Here is a 20,452-nt window from a genome sequence, read left to right on the forward strand (position 1 = left end):
ACAGCGAAGTAGCTACTTTTCTCAGTTCCCGGGAAGCACAAGCTCCGAAACAGGGAAGAAGATGGGGATCAGATTCATACTGCTAGTGAACAAGCAAGGCCAGACCCGCCTTGCCCAATACTACGAGTACCTCACTCTCGAACAAAGAAGAGCTCTCGAGGGTGAAATCGTCCGGAAATGCCTTGCCCGTACAGAAAATCAGGTTCCTATTTCTGTCTCTTTCATGCTTCACCATGTTTTAGATTTCGCCTTTCCTTTCTGTATTACGATTTTGGGTTGTAGACTTCTGTTGTTGACATTTCTCCGTTATGGGCACTATGAGCTATTCCTCGATTTGATGGATTTGGGTTATTTCCTTGACATTGCTGATGTTTTCCTCTTTCTGCTACTGATGTCAAACCATGTCTTTTTTTTTTTCTTTCTTTCTCAGTGTTCATTTGTCGAGCATCGTAACTACAAAATTGTCTACAGGCGATATGCATCATTGTTTTTCTTGGTTGGAGTTGACAACGATGAGGTACATTCCCCAACCCCCCACACTGTTTATTTGTAATGCAGTTGCTGCAGAAAAGAGATCTAATAAGTGGTTGTCTGATGCAGCATGAATGTTGTGCTATTTTTATATGCTTGCTCCACTCACCTGGCATGACATGCTAGATTTTGATAGCACTTGGCCATCCGTGTTTTGTAGCTCTGTGGTACTTGGGAAACCTATCTAAATCATGAAACAAACCCTTTAATAATGTAATTCTACGAAGGATGAATAGAAAAATTTCCTCATCCTCAGCTTTGTGTTTGAGATTTAAACTTGGCCCTCCACCTTATATGGACGTTAGTAACTGTGATGATGTAGTGTAGGATTAGAAAAGAGACTTTCTCATGTAGGCTTTATTTTATTGACCACAAAACAGTTTACTTTATCCCTGAACCAGAAACATTCCAGGTTGCACTAAATAAATATTGTGGATGTTATTTTTATGGTACCAACCTACATGCATTTGTTTAATCGTGATGATTATGCACTTGGTCACCCTTGAAATGCTAGGTGCCTAGGTTCCCATAGAAACAAGGGTACAGATATTTGAAAACTGTGCAAAGGCATCGTAATGATTCAAATATTAATCAGATACATAGTGCGAGTCCTTTGACCCAAAATCACTCATGAGAAATTACTTGTGCCTTCCCACTTGCTAAATCTAAGAGAAAGCGTTAATTTTAATATGGTTTAATATTTTAGGAAGGGTGACACCTGTTCTAGTTAACAGTATCAATGCCAATTCGTTCAAGTGTTAAATCAATAAAATTGGCAAAATAAGAAATGACATCGTTATCATGTAGAAATGTGGAGTTCCAATATTGTGTATCCAATCTGTTAGACGTTCCATTGAAATACTGCTACACTAACACATAGTAGCCAAATGGAAAGGTGGGTACGTAACTAGGTGGACCAATAATGGAAATTCGCCAAAATGGGGATGAAGGAAGAAAGAGGAAAAAGAAAAAAAAAATAAAAATGATGTGATACCCAAACCAGGGGTCTTGATGATGTCTCACCTTTAAGGGAGGTGCTCACTTCTCAACAAGGCCAACAAGGTTCAGAGAAAATTATTTGGTATTTCATTAGGAAAGGTGAGAGGACATGGTTTCACAATCAAGAGTGTGGAAAACCCAAATGGAAGAGAACAAGGAACTAAGAAAGTCTGAAGAGGCCGTACACTCGGAAGACTCTCTCAGATACTTTCCCTAGGGGTGATAGTTCCATTTAGCAACAGTCTTCTCCCCAAGTAAAGTAATTCAGCAAGTCACAGGCAAGTGGTTCGTCTATGACATCTTCACGACCTATCCGGCAATTTTCTCCACCTCGGCATGGTTTTGGAAGACCTCCTGTAATGATGAAGGTTACTATTCAGTGTTTTATGTGTAAGGGGTATGGACATATAACTATTCAGTGTCCCAACCTTTGGTAGCTTACATTGCCAGGTGAAGTCAGCAACAATGATAGTGATGGAGATCGACAACCTTTTTATGTTCTTCGTCCTGATTTGCCCACTCATAAGGTGATGTAGTCCAAGTTCTCGATTGGGGCTCCAAAACTGGTTCACAACTGGTCCATAAATTGAGGCTATTGAGCAGCCTATATTTGGTGATATTTCGTCCTATATTTTGTCCTATTTCATCCATATCAAGCCAGCGATGAAGGAGATATTCTTAGATTTCTAGTGGGCCCATGACAGCTGGTGGAGATTGAATTGAAGACCCAAAACACTGTTCATGGTACTGTTCACACGAACAGTGTCGCAGCCCATATTACCTTGTGTGGGAATCCTTTTAGAAGATCCTGTGGGGCCCAAGACCAGATTGTGTGGAGAAGAAATAATCCAGCATATCATCTACTTGCTATTTTTTGCTTAGTTTCTAATTTCAGATTTGGAAAGTAGGCTTAGCTTTTATTTAGGAGTTTCTATTTCAGTCCTTTGCTTGGGGAATAAGTTATTTATCCCCATTGCTGGAATTTTATATTTTAGGCAAGTTTGTCCTATATAATGTAATGGACCTTAGGTCCTCACAAATTTTTTTTTTTTAATGAAATTGAATGATTTTTTGCTTTGCGCAATACAATGCTGTGAGATGCAGTGAGGTGAGAGGCCCAGGGAAGAGTGAGAGACTCATCCCATTCTATCCTTGTCTTTCCCTATTCTCTTTTTCCACTCGATCTCCTTCCTTCTATTCTCAGTTTAATTTTCTGATGTGCAACAAAATACCCGAGACTTGTTTCTGGAGTTATTCACTCATCCTTGAAGCATAAGAGTTCCACAACACCGCTGAATCAACTGCTGATCTGAAGGGGAGACAGACCAGACCCTGCGGCTACATCTACTTTCTATTTCTGTTGTTGGTTCGAGTCTCTGGTTTCAGTACCCCATTCATCCAACAGGGGTAAGATTTGGTGGGTTATCTCAGACCCACCGGAACTCCACTCGATCAAAATCTGAGGCTGATCTGCTGGCTGGTTTGATTTTTATTCACTAAGTTTCTAATTCTGTGAACTTGTAATATGTCAGCAAACACCCATAGTTTGGGACTGAGGTTTTCATAAGTGATTCACCCTGTGGAGGCCTAAACTCGATGGGAAAATAGATCCCATTTGAGTCACATAGTTACCATTTTTGGACTGTGTAATTTTCTGGTTGTTAGTACCCAGTTCTGACCTGTGACACCCTTGGTAATGCTGCTGATTGTTGGACTACTGGGTTGGGACTTTTATTCTGAATTGTAGGGTATTGTTTGGGATTAGGAAACCTATATAACCTACTGTTCTTAGACCTGAGTCCTATTTTGTATCATTGTTTTAAATTTGAGACCAGTGTTGAGATTTGAGTGTAACTGTGATCCTGACTGGGTTGGGTTTGTTCCATACCTAGCCTGACATTTTAAGATCTCTGAGGATGAAGATTGGTGCCGCAACAGTATCTGCCGGACCCGCGTGAATTGCAAAGGCCAATTATGCAGTTTGGTGATTGATGGGGGTAGTTGCACTATGTAGTCTCTGTAGACGTTGTTCGTAAGCTTGGATTGCAGACAGAGCCACATTCAAATCCCTATAAAGTTGCATGGGTAAACAACACTAATCTCAATATTTTTGATAGCTGTTTGCTAACATACTCTACTGGTGAGTTCGAGGATGCAGTATAATATGACGTCTTCCCTCTAAAGATGTGTCACATTCTTCTTGGTCGACCGTGGCTGTTTGATAAGAAGGCACAACATCGTGGGTATGCGAATACCTACTCTTTCTAGCATAACAACATATAAATGAAGTTTTCCCCCCTCTAAAGATCTTTCCGAAATTAAGCTCAAGAGTGTAACGAGATCCTTCCTCCTCCAACGTGTTAACTAAGATGGCCTCCTTGGTTCCCATCCGAACTCGTCGAAGTCGAGTTATTTTCAAAGGAGGCGAGCTGATGCAGTTGCCCTAGCCTGGCTGGATCGGAATGACCCTATGTGGAGACCTAAGCTAAGTTGCAACCGGTCCAACCCGGTTTTCTGGTCTAAAGGGGGCTGGTAGACTATAGGATGCAATCTTTTAGTTATTTTTCATCATATTTGAGTGGGTAGATATAGATTACGTAGGAATTATTTTGGTAGTTTCCATATTTGAGATGTTGCCTAGATTGTTTAGTTTCCATTTTAGTTGGGTTTCTATTATCATGTAAGGGCATCTCAAGTGATTAGGCAGGGACAGGATTTGAACCTGAAGTGAGTTTTTTTTTCTTCTTCTTTTTGTTGAACATGTAATCCAATACAAATTAGATTGATATTGATCGAAAGAAGTTGGGTCAGTGTTACCTATGTGTTGTGATTGTGGCAGTATGCCTTCTCTCTCTCTCTCTCTCTCAATCAGACCAGGGACTTTTTCTCTCGGTGAGTTCCTCCCTGTTCCTCTTGTTATTGGTGAAGCCTGATCTCAGTCCATAAAGTGCTGTGGTGATTCTTCTGCGGGCCGTTTTGTAACAACCCAACCCCTCTATTGGCATGATATTGTCCTCTCTGGCCCAATGGGCCTCAAGGCTTTGAAACGCGTCATACCAAGTAGAGGAGGCTACTCTTTATCAATAGCTCAGGATCTCCCTCCCTAGCCGATGTGGGACTAAGTTTGCACCCCCTCACCGATCTCCCAAACCCCTTGGTACTCAGCCGTGTCTTGGTGGGGACACCTCAACGTTCTCCTAGGCGGGCGGGTGCTAGGCCATATTCTTGGGGCGTTACATTATCCCCCCCTTACGGGCACAGCGTCCCGCTATGAAACCCCCACCGGTGTCGGGAGTTTGTTCAGATACCACTGTAACGACCCAACCCCTCTATTGACATGATATTGTCTTCTCTGGCTGCAATGGGCCTCAAGGCTTTAAAATGCATCATACCAAGTAGAGAATGCTACTCTTTATCAATAGCTCAGGATCTCCCTCCCTAACTGATGTGGGATTAAGTTTGCACCCTCTCACTGATCTCCCAAACCCCCTAATATTCAGTCGTGTCTTGGTGGGGACACCTCAACGATCTCCCAGGCGGGCCAGTACTAGGCCTCAAGGCTTTAAAACGCGTCATACCAAGTAGAGGAGGCTACTCTTTATCAATAGCTCAGGATCTCCCTCCCTAGCCGATGTGGGACTAAGTTTGCACCCCCTCACCGATCTCCCAAACCCCCTGGTACTGAGTCGTGTCTTGGTGGGGACACCTCAACGATCTCCCAGGCGGGCTGGTACTAGGCCGTATTCTTAGGGCGTTACACGGTTTGCCTTCGAAACGCGCCAGAATGGCCAAAAAGTGCATACATTAGTGCCGTAGGCTCTGTTTCTTATAGAGCTCATCGAGATCTTCGATTTGATATGTATTTCGATTTTCGACATATGTTGGTTCAAGTCCGAACCAGACTGGGTGGGTCTCTAGGGGCAGTTTTGTACTTTTTGGGTTAGGGTTTTCTTATATAATGTTGTTATCTCTTTGAGAGATGGGAGATTGAGGGTTTGTATTTTGCTTCACAGAAGTAGTGAAATCGTTCTATCGCTTGGCTGTGGAAGTAGCCTTCCTTCTTGGGGGTGAACCACATAAGTCTTGTATTGTGCTTGTTCTTCTCTTTCTCTTAGTTTTTCTTCTGCAAAATCGCCATTCTGGGCATTGCTTTTCTAACACCTCTTCCCTATTTTCCTTGCTTTTCCATTTTTAAGCTCCTTTATTACTCTCTCCCTTTTATGTTGTCCCTATTCTCTGGTGATTATGGTACTGTGGATTGAGAAATGACATGTTAGAGCTTTGTGGAATTTGAATCGTTGCTTCTGAAATTTGGAACATAAGCTCCCCTGTTATAGGTGAACCTAATCTTGAGTCCTTGGTCGTTGAAATCCTTCCTGAGACCTATCTGTGGTCTGCAACTACTGCTTGGGACCAATTAGCGAGCTTGGGTTGTCTTCTCTTCTCTCCGATTGAACTGCTGAAGGTGAGCATTCAGTAGGGCTCCCAATTACTGACATCTCCCTTTAATTTCTGGCTGGTTGAAGCCCTCCCGAGAGAGTTCTCCTGCCACAAGACTTCCTTCTTTGCCACTGTTAGAGTTGTCTGAAGGTTAGGGACGGCATCCCCTATCCACGATGTTAATTTTCTAAATCAGTTCCCTGTTTTGCCCTTCTCTTTGTCCTTTGGTTTCTTATATCCTTATTTTTTTTAATTCCAAGTTTACCCGTTCCATTGACACATTAGTCATTACACTCCACTCACTTGCTTTCCTTCTCTTATAGTTTGATTCTAATATATTACAGTACTGCCACCACATGTTTCTTACCTTTATTAAGTTCTAAATTGTTATGAAATTACAGATTTGCCACTGTTCATAATACTTGAGTTGCACCACATTTCTATAATTAAGAGAAAGTATCACAGATTGACAGCAAGAATGACCATAATTATGCAATAAAAGAAGATAATAAAAATGGTTGTTCTCTAGGAAACTTACGACATTTGGTGATATGTTCTAGGTTAGATAAGTTAAGAATAACAAAACACAATGCCCACAGGACAGAAACATAGCAATCCCAACAGTACACAATATGACAGAATTAGAAAGAGGTAAATAAACAAGATCCTACATCGGATGGGGCTGATATTTGGATTGGTTAGCCCTCTTAATATGAAAAGTAGACCCTCCGAAGGACAAACTGATCCAAGGGTTGGATTTGTTGTAATGAGGAGTAACAGAAATAGCAACTTAAGGCCTAACAGAAATTAATAACTAGAAAGAGCGGTCATAACTTCCAATCAAGAGGTCCAATCAAGAGATCTGTTAACAAAACATATAAGAGATTAATGCTTAAGTGAATCAATACGATTCCCTAAGCCCTTTATTTATACTAATAAAACAGAATTACATGGACATATATGCCCTTAAACCAAGGAAAGAAAGAATAAAACATAAGAGAATAAGACATAAGGAGGAAAGGACCAGAATACCCCTACGGTATTCTGGCCTATATATTCTAACACTCCCCCTCAAGTTGGTGCAAAAATGTCACACATGCCCAACTTGGCTAGAAAAGGATGAAACACTTTCCCACTCAGCCCCTTCGTGAACACATCAGCCAGCTGATTAGTAGACTTCACATAGGGAACACAGATGAGGCCAGCTTCAAGTTTCTCCTTGATGAAATGTCTGTCCACCTCCACATGTTTAGTACGGTCATGTTGGACAGGATTATGAGCGATGCTAATGGCAGCCTTCTTGTCACAATATAACAGCATTGGAAGTTGGACAGCATCCCCGATATCTTGCAACGCCACAACAATTCACAGATACCATAAGCCATCGCACGGAATTCAGCCTCAGCACTGGACCTTGCCACCACATTTTGTTTTTTACTACGCTAGGTGACAAGGTTCCCACCTACAAAAGAGCAATATCCAGAGATGGACTTCCTATCACTCGAACCAGCCCAATCTGCATCAGTGTATGCTTCAACCTTCAGATGACCATTGGGAGATAAAAGTATTCCTTGTCCCGGAGCAGACTTCAAGTATCGTAAGATGCGAAGGACTACCTCCATATGAGAAGAATAAGGGTCATGCGTCAACTGGCTGACCATACTAACTGCAATGGCAATGTCTGGTCAAGTGTGAGAGAGGTAGATAAGTTTGCCCACCAACCGCTGATAACGACCTTTGTCAACTGGTGTGCCCTCTTTCTCCTTGAGTCTTGTCGTAGCTTCTATGGGAGTGCTCGCAGACAGTAGATCCAGGACATACTTTCTTTGGGACAGAAATATGCCCTTTGAAGAGCGAGCAACCTCTATCCCTAAAAAATATTTCAGAGTCCCCAGATCCTTAATTGCAAACTCACGGCCAAGAAACAACTTCAACTTTTTGATCTCATCACCATCATTGCCGGTCACTACAATATCATCAACATAGACTATGAGGAGAGTAACCTTATCACCCACACGTTTGATGAACAAGGGATGATCAACATTGCTTTGCTGGTAGCCCATTGAAAGCATAGCCTTGTGAAATCTACCGAACCAAGCTCTAGGTGACTGCTTCAAGCCATAGAGTGCACGCTTTAGTTGACACACCTTACCCTTGGTAGTAGGACTTGAAAAACCTGGAGGAATGTCCATATATACTTCTTCCTTTAGTTCACCATGGAGGAAGGCATTCTCCACATCCAACTGCTGAAGATCCCATCCAAGGTTCACTGCACAGGATAGCAATACCCTTACAGTATTGAGTTTTCCTATCGGTGCAAAAGTCTCCTGGTAGTTAATGCCATATGTCTGAGTGAAGCCTTTAGTAACCAGACGTGTCTTGTACCGATCCACTGTACCATCTGCCTTCTGCTTGACTACAAACACCCATTTATAACCCACTGGTTTTTTCCCTGGAGGAAGAGCTACAAGATCCCACGTATTGTTTTTGTTCAATGCTCTCATTTCTTCTAACATTGCTGCCTTCCACTTCCCATCTGTAGATGCTTCCTGCCAATTTTTAGGAATGGAAACAGAAGAAAGGGAGGAAACAAAAGTACGAAAAGAATGAGAAAGAGAACTGTAAGAAACAAAACGGGAAATGGGATGTAAAGTGCAGGTCCTGGTACCTTTGCGATGAGCAATGGGTAGATCAGAAGAGGAAGGCTCACCAGGAGAAGGAGGATCTGGATCCTGAGTCGGCAACTGGATGGGTATCGGTGCTGCAGTGGACTGATTCTGCCCTTTGTTAGAACATCTCCGGTTATAAGTGAGAATGGAGGAATTGTCAATGGTCCTCTGTACTGGGGTCAGCTCCCCCTGATAGGAATATTACCACCACTTGTTTCCATGATCTCCCCCTGTATTAGATTCCCCTCAGGTGAAGGGACAACAGCCGCGGGAGGCTGGGCAGCAGCCACGGGGGGCTGGACAGCAGCCACCGGAGGCTGGACAGCAGCCGGGGAGGGTTGGTTAGTAACTATAGGTGATGAAGTAAGGGGAAACCCAAGAGTATGAACCACATCTTCACTAGAACTCTCCTCCTGAAGAGGTGGGGAAGAATAATAGGAAAGGGTTTCATGAAAAACCACATCCATACTGACCAAAGTACGACGGGTAGGAGGGTGGTAACACTTGTAACCTTTATGGGTTGGAGAATAACTCAAAAAAATACACCTCAACCCACGGGGTTCAAGCTTGCCAGGGTACTTAGTATCCCTAGCATAACAGACACAGCCAAATACCTTTGGAGGTACCACAAAAGAGGAATCTCCAAGTAAAATGTCAGATGGGCTACGGGAATGCAGAACTCGTGAAGGTAACCTATTAATAAGGTAAGCTGCAGTGAGAACAGCATCACCCCAATATTGGGATGGAACATGTCGAGCAAACATTAATGCTCTTGCCACTTCCAATAAGTGGCGGTTCTTTCTTTTAGCCACACCATTTTGGCCAGAACTAGTTTGATGTATAATCCCATTATCAGCAAGGTACTTTTGAAATTGGGATTCCTTATACTCAGTGCCATTATCACTCCATAAAACCTTGAGAGAGGCCTGGAACTGGGTTTGGATCATTTTATGAAAATGTTGAAAACAAGAAAAAACCTGATTTTTAGTTTGAAGAAGATAAATCCAAGTATTTCGAGAATGACAATCAATAAATGAGACAAACCAACGATGGCCAGAAATAGAGGTTTTACGACTAGGTCCCCAAACATCCGAATGCACCAAATGAAAACTCCTTTTATTTGATAAAGAATAAGATGTACGTGTCTGTTTGGCCAGAACACAAGCCTCACAAAAAAGGTTATCCTTGTTACATTTGGTGACCAAAGATGGAAATAAATGGGCTAAAATTCCTAATGGAGGGTGACCTAATCGAGAGTGCCATTGGTAAAGTTCAGAAAAGACCAAGGAGTTCTGATGTAGTGGAGAAGGTACTGGTGGAGAGAGACAGCCATCATCAAGCAGATACAGACCACCGTGGACTTTACTCAATCCAATCGTCTTCCCAGATGCCAGATCCTGAAAAACACAATGGGAAAGGAAAAAATTTACCTTGCAGTTAAGATCACGAGTAATACTACTCATGGAAAGCAAGTTAGTAGTAAAATTAGGAATATGTAAAACAGAAGACAAGGGAAGGGTGGAAGTGCAGTTGATGATTCCTTTTCCAGAAATGGAAGAAAGGGAACCATCAGCCACTTTGACCTTGTCTTTCCCAGAAGTGGGAGAATATCTATGAAATAAGCTAGATGAACCAGTCATGTGATCTGTAGCCCCGGAATCAATGATCCAGGGATGAGAAGCCATAGAAGCACAATGACCACCAAATGGGATACCCGACCTGGCAAAATTTGAACCTGAAGGAGTAGAAGAATTGGCAGTAGCAGTGGAAGTAGTAGAGGCAGCGGTAGCAACGGAAGACCTTAGCACACGAAGGAAGGCCTGTAGATCGTCCTGGGATAGACCAATGTCTGTAGCTGGGGTTGTAGGAACAGATTCAGATTGATTTGCCTTGCCTTTCGGTTTCTTCTTGGCAGCCCGCTTGGCTTCAAAGTCAACTGGTTTCCCATGAAGCTTCCAACACTTGTCCTTGGTGTGATAAGGCTTGTGACAATGGTCACAAGTAACAGGGCCTGGAGTAGAACCACCAACAGATAAAGGACCAACAGGGGCAGTAAGAGCTTGGGCAGCAGTCTGGAGAGCCGATTTGTCAGAAACAGGAGGATGTAACAGAGCAGCCCGACGGTTTTCTTCTGAAGAGACCAGGGCATAAGACGGTTCAAGTGTGGGAAAAGGAGAATGGCCTAACACCTGAACACGAATTTGGTCATACTCAACATTCAATCCGGCCAAGAAGTCATAAACCCTGATTTTGTCAACATGTTTCTTATAGGCAGCTATGTTGGTAGGTGTGTTAGGGAGATAATCCGAAAAATGGTCCAATTGCTGCCAAAGGCTGCGGAGAGTGGCATAATACTTAGAGACAGTTAATTCCCCTTGAGCAGTATGAAGGACTTTCTTGCGAAGTTCATAAACCTGAGCATCATTACCAAGCTGCCCATATGTCTCCTTACAGGCAGACCAAATCTGAGAAGCTGTATCAAGGAGGAGAAATCCCTGTGCAAGGTCTGAATTCATAGAGCCAACCAAATAGGACATAAGAAGACCATTGTGGGCAAGCCATCTAGTCTGGGCAGCAGTCCAGCACCAGGAGCAGTTGGCATAGGTATAGAGCCATCAATATGGCCAGTGAGGCCACGTCCAACAATTGCAAAAGAAGCAGATCTAGACCACAGCAGGTAGTTGCTGCCATCTAACTTGATAGGGTTAGGATGAAGATCATGATAATCTGACTTATCATGGCTAACCTGATCAGAGGTGGCAGTCGAAGTAGTAGTGGAGTCACCCATAGTGCCGAGAAGGGCTGTTGTGTAGAGAAGTCCCAAAAAAAAGCTAAGCCAAGGGCTGAGAGCAGAGCCGAGTGCCCCTCTGTGATGGGAAACACACCTCCAAAAAAGGCAGCAGCAATAGAGGAGCCCCCCACAAGATCGATGGGGTTAGGTTTTTGGAAAAAACCAAAAAAGAGAAATCGATGGGGGAAGGGAAACCCAAAAAACTTTGCTGCAGATGAAGCCTGTTTGAATCTGTCCAAGAGCCTGCAGAGAATGGCCTTGTTGAAGAAAAAAAATCCAGAAGCAGCAGCAGCCGCAAGCAGCCCTTATCCCAAATCGGTAATGGACAGGGTTTTGTTGGAAGAAAACCCTGAAAGTAGGAGATCGAAGGGGAGAAGGGGTCTTCAGCACCTGTATGAGGCTTGATAGCAGCAGGCCAGTGTCGCAGAAGGGCTCCAATATAGGGAGAAACAGTCCCAATAAATATCAGGGCCTGATCTTCAAAAACTTGGAAACTCCAATTAACGCAAGAGAGAACCAGCAGCAGCCATCGAGCAGGAGTATTAGGTCATTGAAAAGGGAAAAAAGAGGTGGGAATAGGGCAGCAACTAGATCATCGGATCACCTCTGCAGTGCTGCCCTTAGAGAGGGAGAAGAAGCAAGGAGAAGGGGGAGAAAAAAAATCGAGAGAAGGGAAAGAGAAGAAAAAACGATGGGAGGGGGGGAGGTTTTGAAAACAGGTCACAGAAATTGTGGCTTTGATACCATGTTAACAAAACATGTTAGAGATTAATGCTTAAATGAATCAATTTGATTCCCTAAGCCCTTTATTTATACTAATAAAACAGAATTACATGGACATATATGCCCTTAAACCAAGGAAAGAAAGAATAAAACATAAGGAGGAAAGGACCAGAATACCCCTACGGTATTCTGGCCTATATATTCTAACAAGGTCAAATGATCATCAAATCTAAGGCACACAAAGGACTATCTGAGAAGAACAATATAGGGAAAATTACATGATTAGCTACTTTTGGGTTTTCATTTACAAAACTGTCCACCCTATGTTTGAGTTAACAAAAATAGACAAAAACTAGTTTAGTTTTATAAAACTAGACAAAACAGTGACTCTCCTTCCTTCCTCGGCAGTTCCCCTCTGAAAAAATCTCTTTTTTTCCCCCTCTGTTACTTGGGGTAGCAGAGAATGGCGGTGGCTGGGACAAGGGTAGGGTTGCAAGGAACGGAGGATGTCTGGGCGAGAAGGCAATGATAGGGGTAAAAATGTCTAAAAAAGTAAGTGTGGGAGGGAGAGACACTATTTTATCCAGTTTTGTAAACCTTAACTTGTTTTTGTCTATTTTTGTTAACTCAAACATAGGGTGGACAGTTTTGTAAATGAAAACCCAAAAATAGCTAATCATGTAATTTTCCCAACAATATACTAAAAGAAGGGATCAATCCCTGGGCTGGATTGTTTAGAATAGAAGGTTACTTCCCTGCACCCAGAATCGCACGTTAACAGAAAAAGTCACAAAAGGCATGCAAACAGTGAACATTCAATGGACAGGTCTGTATGGAAAGATATAAGGAATATCAAATATCACACTAAAATCCTGGACTGACAAGAGGACCAACTGAACAATAAAAGAAACTGAACTGTTAAAACCGTGGGTGACTGGACAGCATGGGAAGCCTGCAGAAAATGTTACAACAACATAGAAGTGATAAAAAATCTATAAAATCCAAGATAAAAGTGAAACAACCTAAGAGAATAACCATGATTTCCTTTGCTGTAAAGGAACTGACTGAATAGTAGAAAGTAAGACTAAGAGAGATAATGGAAGAAGAAGAAAAGGGGGGGGGGTGGAATATGACCTGGCTTCACCACCTAGGGTTGCTCTTGTTTCACCATAAGAGCTGCTGCTCCATTGAAGAAGACGATCTGTTTAAATACTCAAAACCGTGGCTCATGTGGCCCTTCATCTTTATTTATAATGAGCATAATTCCATTACCATAATAGAAACTCCCTATATGGGGAAGTAGCTTGGTTGCCAAGCAAGTTTAAAAAACGAAACTAAGCAATGAAAATAGAAACTCCTACTTAGCCTAGCTATTGATTAAGTAGCATTTCAAGGGAATAAAAACTAATAGAATTAGGAACTCTAAGCTCTTGGCAGCTTCCATCTTTTCCATGCCATCTTTCCACATGGGGCCCACAAATCTGTTAAAAGATCTACCTTGAGTGCTTCTGGTTGATGGCTAAATGGCCAAAATATGGGCTTAAGTTGTAACTTGATAGATGGGCTTGATATGGGCTTAAGTGACTTAACAAACATGGATCCAAACAGGCTGAAAATAAAAGAGCTTATGGACCTAACGTGAGGCTGTCAAAACCATTGATTATGGGCCTGATTTTAGCAAGCTGTGGGGCTAGTTGGGCTGGCCTTTTCTCTATTTAAGCTGGTCTTGCACTGCATCATTTAGTGTTTGGTTGTCTTCAATGAGTGTCATGGCATTATGAATTTTGTTGCACTTAGTTTCTGTTGGAATATGTGATCCAGAATACCGTGGGGGTATTCTGGTCCTTTTGGGGTAGTTTAATTCTTATTTCATTAGGTATAGACTGCTGCTCTTGTAGAGTCAGCTAGTTAGGGGTATTTCTGTCCCTTTGTATTTTTCCCTCTATTATAAATAGAGGGCTTACCTATCAATGAAACTAACAAGCTATTCTCTAATTCTCTTATTCTCGGTTTTGCTAACATGGCATCAGAGCCTCATAATCTGATCTAGGGTTACAAAACACCCCCTCACCATCGTTTCTCTTCTCCCTCCTTTTTTTCCCTCTCTCGGCTTCTACTTCTTCTGTTTTTTTTCTTCATCCTTGTAAGAGGGCAGCACTAATGAGGTGATGATCCAATGATTTAGTTGCTACCCTCCCAATCTACCTCTTTTACATTGCAAAATTGTAATCGAAATCTGCTGGAACAATCTCTGCAATTTGAAGGTCTCTAGTTTCCTTGAAGATCAGATATCTCTCTATTGAAGGCTGATCTTCCATTGTTGGAGCTTCCTCTGCATCCATTCCCAGCATCTATCTACCTTCTTCCATCTTCGCTTTTCCTTTTTTTCTTCTCCAGCCTTGATTTACCCCAATCGATCTTTTTTTTCTAGGGTATTTTCAAAACCCTGACTCCAATCGAATTTTAGGGGTATGGTTTTCTGTTCTTGCTGATTTTTTGTGGGTTGATTTCTTCCCCTTCAAATACCACTCGACCTCAATATTAGCCTCTTTCCAAATTTTTGAAGACCCCTAACCCCAATCGATCCTTATTTTCAGGGTTTTACAAAACCCTAACACAAATCGATTTTTGGGTTAGGGTTGCTTGATGCTGCTGGAGTTCTTTGGAGGTGTTTCTAACATCAAGAGGGACAATCTACTTCAATTAATGGCTTGAAGAACTTCTTCTACCTGCAATAGCTGCTGCCCTATTTCTTCTGCAATTCTTTGGTGTTTATCCCTCTTGAAGATCAAGTCTCAATCACAACAAGAGATTGGTTGTTCGAATTGGAGATCCATTCAAGCAGCTGAGGATAGCATCGATTACAAGACATCATCAATCTTTGACAAGTCATCATCAAGTTTTGAAGCCCCCTTCCTTAGAATCGATCTCAACTTTTAGGGTTTTTTACAAAACCTTGACTCTAATCGACCTTAGGGTTAGAGATGTCCTATCTTGCTGATTTTTTTAGGGGAGTTTTATCAACATCAGAGGAGTACTTGACCCTAATATCAGCATCATTCTTGGAGTATTTTTTTTTTGAAAAATTCAGGTTTCATCAATCCAACTATCAACCTATATTTTTTTTTGGGTTCCTATGTGGCTGGCTGCATCAATTCCTATTGGATCTGCTGAGTTATTGTCTTCTACTTGCTGGTTCTATTGAGCCTTAATTCATCCCTTGCTGGTTCTGTTGATTGGCTTCTGTAAGCATGACTAGTTAACATGTTAATGCTGCCTTCATAAGGACTACTGCTGCCCTGTTCTTGAGACTGTGTCTGCCTAATATTGGAGATCGAAGTTCTTTCACCTTATTGAAGAATTGAATCTACTACTTTGGAGATCAGTTTCTATTTGGTATTACAACAGTTGTTTCATGGTTATTGGTTGCGACTACAAATCGGTTTAGTTGTGTGAAGCTTTTCTACATGTTTATATTCAGCTTACTATGGGAGATAGCTCCAAGCATTATTGTTCTCTACTTCAGATTTGATCCAATTTTCTAGAAGCTTATTACATCAATTCTGCCCAGATATCTTCATCAGTTCTATTCAGCTTCTGGAAGCTTATAGATTGGAGTTTTGCACACTGGTTCTTCCTTGTGGGAAGTCGATCAAGTTTTGAAGATTGGTACCTTTTTGTTATTTAAACTCAGATCTGTTTTTTTCTACGTTAAATCAGATCTGAATATTGGAGTTTGGTGTTCGATTCTCCTCTGCAGGAGTTTCCATCTAAGAAGTTTGTTTGATCGATTGAAGAAGGTTGAAAATTGATATGTTGCATTACTCCATGATTCTTTATCCCACTGCTTCTTCAATTACCCATATCTCATACCATACCTTTGGCATTTACCCATATCAACTTTGGAAGTTTATAGTATACTCTAATTTGCCATTCCTCCCTTTTTCATTTCCCATAGCACCTTTGGAAAATTCTGGGACATTATACTTTTGCCATTATCTCTTACATCATCTCCGTTATGTTTACGTGTACTACTACATGTGAGGGGGGGGATTATGTACAGTACACTTGCAGACATTGCAGAAAGCAGAACTTGCAGGAATATATGTGCAAAACATAGAAGATCAGTATTTCCACCTTTGCCGTTGGGTATCCTTCGTTATTGGGTTGAATTTTCCGTAAGGGGGAGATTGAAAGATTGAAGAGTATTGAAGATATTTGGTTGTTGCTTGCCTATTTGAGGACTTACAATTGGGTTGATTCAGTTTTTTCCGCTGCCTGATTCAGTTGTTTCCGCTGCCTACCTGCCCTAATTGTTTATCTTCAAGTTTTTATGTCACTATGACAATTTGAAATTCATTACTGGATAGCTATTGAAGGTTGTTGAAAGCTGCCTTATTTGGAAGATATTCCAGTCTTGGTGTGCTGATCATGTTTGTTTAGGTTTTGAAGATCAATTATTTCAAGTTCTTAAAGGTTTATTTGGGAGCTTCATTGATTTGTCAAGCTGGACTCTATTGCAACTCTGTTTCTTCCCATTTTGTTCAAGTTAGGCATTAGTGCCTTATATGTGCCAACTTGAGGGGGAGTGTTAGAATGTTGGAGTTTTTTATTTTTCTCTTATTAGTTCAAGCTGGAGCTTCTTTTGGTATCTGTATAATCTAGCTTGAGAGGGAGTGTTGGAATATGTAATCCAGAATACCGTAGAGGTATTCTGGTCCTTTTGGGGTAGTTTAATTCTTATTTCATTAGGTATAGACTGTTTCTCTTCTAGAGTCAGCTAGTTAGGGGTATTCCTTTCCCTTTGTATTATACATAAATAGAGGGCTTACCTATCAATGAAACTAATAAGCTATTCTCTAATTCTCTTATTCTCGGTTCTGCTAACAGTTTCAGGTGGGAGCTAAAACTTAGAGTAGATCCTATATTATTTAATGTAGGGCTTGATAATCTTGCAATTGTTCAGATTGAGACTTGGTTCTCAAAGGAGATTCTTTTATATCCATTGGGTGGTTATGGGGCTCTAGATTAGCAGTCTGCAGCTCTCCTTTCGACGGAGAGGTTCAGAACCCAGGCTCAACATCTTGTTTGCCTCAGTCCAATGGTCAGCCCATAAGATAGTTGACTTTGATGCTGTTTGTTTTATCTTAATGGTTACACCATTGGATGTGGGGTCAATTTCTTGCTAATTTCTATTTCTCAGTGAAAATTATGTGTTTCTAATCGTTCATGTTAAGAAGTTAGTGTATTTTTGGGTTTCTTTGGTGCTTGTGGTCTTAAAGGTCTTGAATGGGAGAGGTAGATCAACTTAATGTATTTTCGGTGAAGGGTACGAGTTAAGGCTTTTGTAAGTACCCACACTCAGATGTCCCGTTCTATTTAGTAGGTATGTGTTTTGTCATAAAGCTAAGGACGCTACTTATCTTGGCTACCTTCAGTCTCTCTTTTCTTTTGTTGGCATCTTAGAATGATGATGGATGAATAGCCCTCCCACGGATGAAACCAGCAGCCTTAGAAACAAAGCTTGCTCTCCAATCTAAACATGAAGCAGTGGCTTTGTCTGATTTGTCATACTTCTGATCCCTCACTTTCTAGGTTGCTCTGCCCCAACCCATTATTGGGCAAAGTTTAAACTTGGAAGCGGATACGGAATTGGTCTCCATGGATTCCGAGTTGAATCGTCCCAGAATCAATTAGACTCAACCAGACTTGGCCTAACCCAGTTGGACTCAATATGCGTAGAATCGGAGTTAATCGGAATCAGTTCCAAGTCGAATCAACCGATTCTGATCCGATTTTTAAAACCCTGTTCTGTTCTTGGGAGATTGGCTTAGGCTGGTTGCTAAGTTGTACAGGGTTGTGTTTAGGGCAGCCCCAACCTGTACCCAAACCAATTTGTTGCTGTCCGTACTATTTAACCATGGGAAATGAAAGTTTTAATACTTGATCAGTCACTATAGCCTCCTCTTGTCATCATTGTCATCATCTTCGTCCTTGGCTCATGCTCATCACCATTATCATCATTATATTGGAATCATGTGGGTCCTCGATCTTGTAAAGGGTTTAAGAAAAAGAAGGGTGCAAAGATAAGATGGTGTTGAGTGACCAGGGTTGCTTTGCTTGACAATGGTTTGTGGATCTTATACAGGGAAGAAATAGGAACTTCTGGAAGCTCTTTCGACTTATTCTCCCCCCCCCCCCTTCTGTTTTGATTGGTTAGTGTAAATTTTCTTAATCTTATAACATTAGGAATATTTACATTTGAGCGTGAGCAACCACTGGATCCTTAACTTTTTGGGTCATCTACAGAAGAATTTATCCTTTTATGTGGCTAAAAGGATTTTAGCCATCTTTATACGGCTTGTTTCTCTCTCCCTCAACCTTGAAAAGCCAGTTTATATCCTAAACTAATTGCCTGTTTCTAAGATCATCCACCCATCACAATTTTTTCAGAGCAAGGTTTGGAAAATTTCCAGAGTCTTCGCTCCCATCTCTTGTTTTCAAAAATCATGAAATAGACATCTATCTTTTCTTTTCTTAAATTTTTTTTGGAGGGGGGGGGGGAATTACTGATACAAAAAATATAGTGTCTTTCCCTTTTAACTGCCTATGTATTGAGATGTTTCCATTTCAAACTACTTTTCAGCATCCCTGGTAGTGCTAGTTAGGTTATTGTCTGAACTCTTGATTTCTACAGAACTGAATTAGTTCAAGCCTTGGGATTTAGTAGTTCTGGTCTGGGACTACATGGTTGATCAACATTTTACTAGGGTGCTACTTAGTTTACTCTGAAGTCTTTGTTTCTACATAACTGAATTAGGTTTAGGATTTAGTGTTTGTGATGTGGGGCTATGCCAACCCAACATTCAGTTTTGTTCATGGTTGAAATACTTTGGGCATTTTATGGATGCTCAAAATCTCTTAAGAGACCTGGTTTGGCAACATGTAAAGTATCAAATCAAAGGGAGTGTTGCAGGTGGATCACATGAACACCTATTTTGGAGCAAGCACTACATTTTTTTGGTTAACTACATTCAGCGCCATGGCGGTTGATCTGCAAACTCATATAATTTGCAGCCTGATTTTTGTTACTTATCTGAATTTTTATCAATAGACAACCCCCGCATAAGGTGTGAGGACCAGCACTGGGTAATGGCCCTTTATACACAATCCCCCTTTTGGTTTTCAGCTCTTCAGGAACTTCATGTTTTTCTTCCCCAACTGTGATTAGTATTTTAAGTAGAGGAGCAGGCAGTTAGACTAATTATCAACTTTCTCATGTTTCGTCACGTTTCCTAATCTCCTCTTTGAGATGACTACAACTGCACTAATGATCTCTTCCTTTCTTCTATGTTGTGCAGAATGAGCTAGCTATTCTGGAATTCATACATCTGTTAGTGGAAACCATGGACCGCCATTTTGGCAATGTGGTAAGCCCCATAACTAAGCTTCACATATTATAACCCATCTTCTACTGAATTTTCCATTCTTCCCTGTTTCTGTTATATCAAGTAAAAGAAATTCATGCAATTGGTGGATTTCTAACTCCTCTCTGTTCAGTGTGAGCTGGACATAATGTTCCATTTGGAGAAGGCACATTTCATGTTGGAGGAAATGGTCATGAATGGGTGTATTGTTGAGACGAGCAAGTCGAACATTCTGGCTCCAATTCAATTGATGGACAAAGCTTCCTAACTATTTCAATGAAGTCATAGTTGGTTCTTATGTATCAAATTTAGGCTTCTGTTCTAGCCTTTTTCATTTTTCCCCTTTCCTTTTCTGCCACCCCTGTTGATGTTCAGTAATGATATGCTTTGTTGCACAGCACATTGGTGTATTCCATACCAGTTTTTTCTCATATTTCGTAGTGATAAAATATATTTTTTCTTTTTCTTTTTTGGGCAGTGTATTGATAAAATGTTGTATGTCATGAGTTGACAAGTCGAACGATTCGGACCATGGATTGAAGAATCTGAATCGGATTGAAGGGTGGGGTCATTGGGGGGGGGGGGGGGGGGAGAGAATCGGCTGATTCAGCTGGACCCTTATTCTGATTCCTGAGTGATTCCCAATCGGTGATTCCAATTCGACCTGAAAAACTGCATTTTTCATTATTTCATTGCACTTGAACTTTAAACCTTCCAACTCCTTCATTCCACTTCCACTTTGGAGTAATATACACATCCATCATAGTTGATCGAAGATTCAACGGCCGGGAAAGTGAGATCTGAGCAAGCCAAGTTTAAGCTTCTTCTCCCTTGATGTTTTGCAGGTTTTTTTAACCTCTTTTACCTTTTGT

At 41.4% G+C, this 20,452-nt stretch overlaps 1 protein-coding gene across 1 annotated transcript; it reads left to right on the forward strand.

Annotated features, from left to right (window-relative positions):
- Positions 1 to 21: 21 nt before the first annotated feature.
- Positions 22 to 20,011, forward strand: LOC122666551 (AP-4 complex subunit sigma). Its single transcript, XM_043862564.1, has 4 exons — positions 22 to 202; positions 431 to 517; positions 19,515 to 19,583; positions 19,714 to 20,011. Exons 1-4 carry the CDS (start codon positions 62 to 64, stop codon positions 19,846 to 19,848), a joined length of 432 nt encoding a protein of 143 aa, XP_043718499.1. The 5' UTR covers positions 22 to 61; the 3' UTR covers positions 19,849 to 20,011.
- The last annotated feature ends 441 nt before the right edge of the window (positions 20,012 to 20,452 follow it).

This window comes from Telopea speciosissima, chromosome 7 (assembly GCF_018873765.1).
Source record: "Telopea speciosissima isolate NSW1024214 ecotype Mountain lineage chromosome 7, Tspe_v1, whole genome shotgun sequence".
NCBI classification, from domain to species: Eukaryota; Viridiplantae; Streptophyta; class Magnoliopsida; order Proteales; family Proteaceae; genus Telopea; species Telopea speciosissima.

Coding starts and splice junctions, on each gene's coding strand:
- LOC122666551 (XM_043862564.1), top strand. CDS start 62: ATGGGGATCAGATTCATACTGCTAGTGAACAAGCAAGGCCAGACCCGC. Junction 518..19,514: donor TTGGAGTTGACAACGATGAG/GTACATTCCCCA, acceptor TATGTTGTGCAG/AATGAGCTAGCTATTCTGGA. Junction 19,584..19,713: donor ACCGCCATTTTGGCAATGTG/GTAAGCCCCATA, acceptor CTCTCTGTTCAG/TGTGAGCTGGACATAATGTT.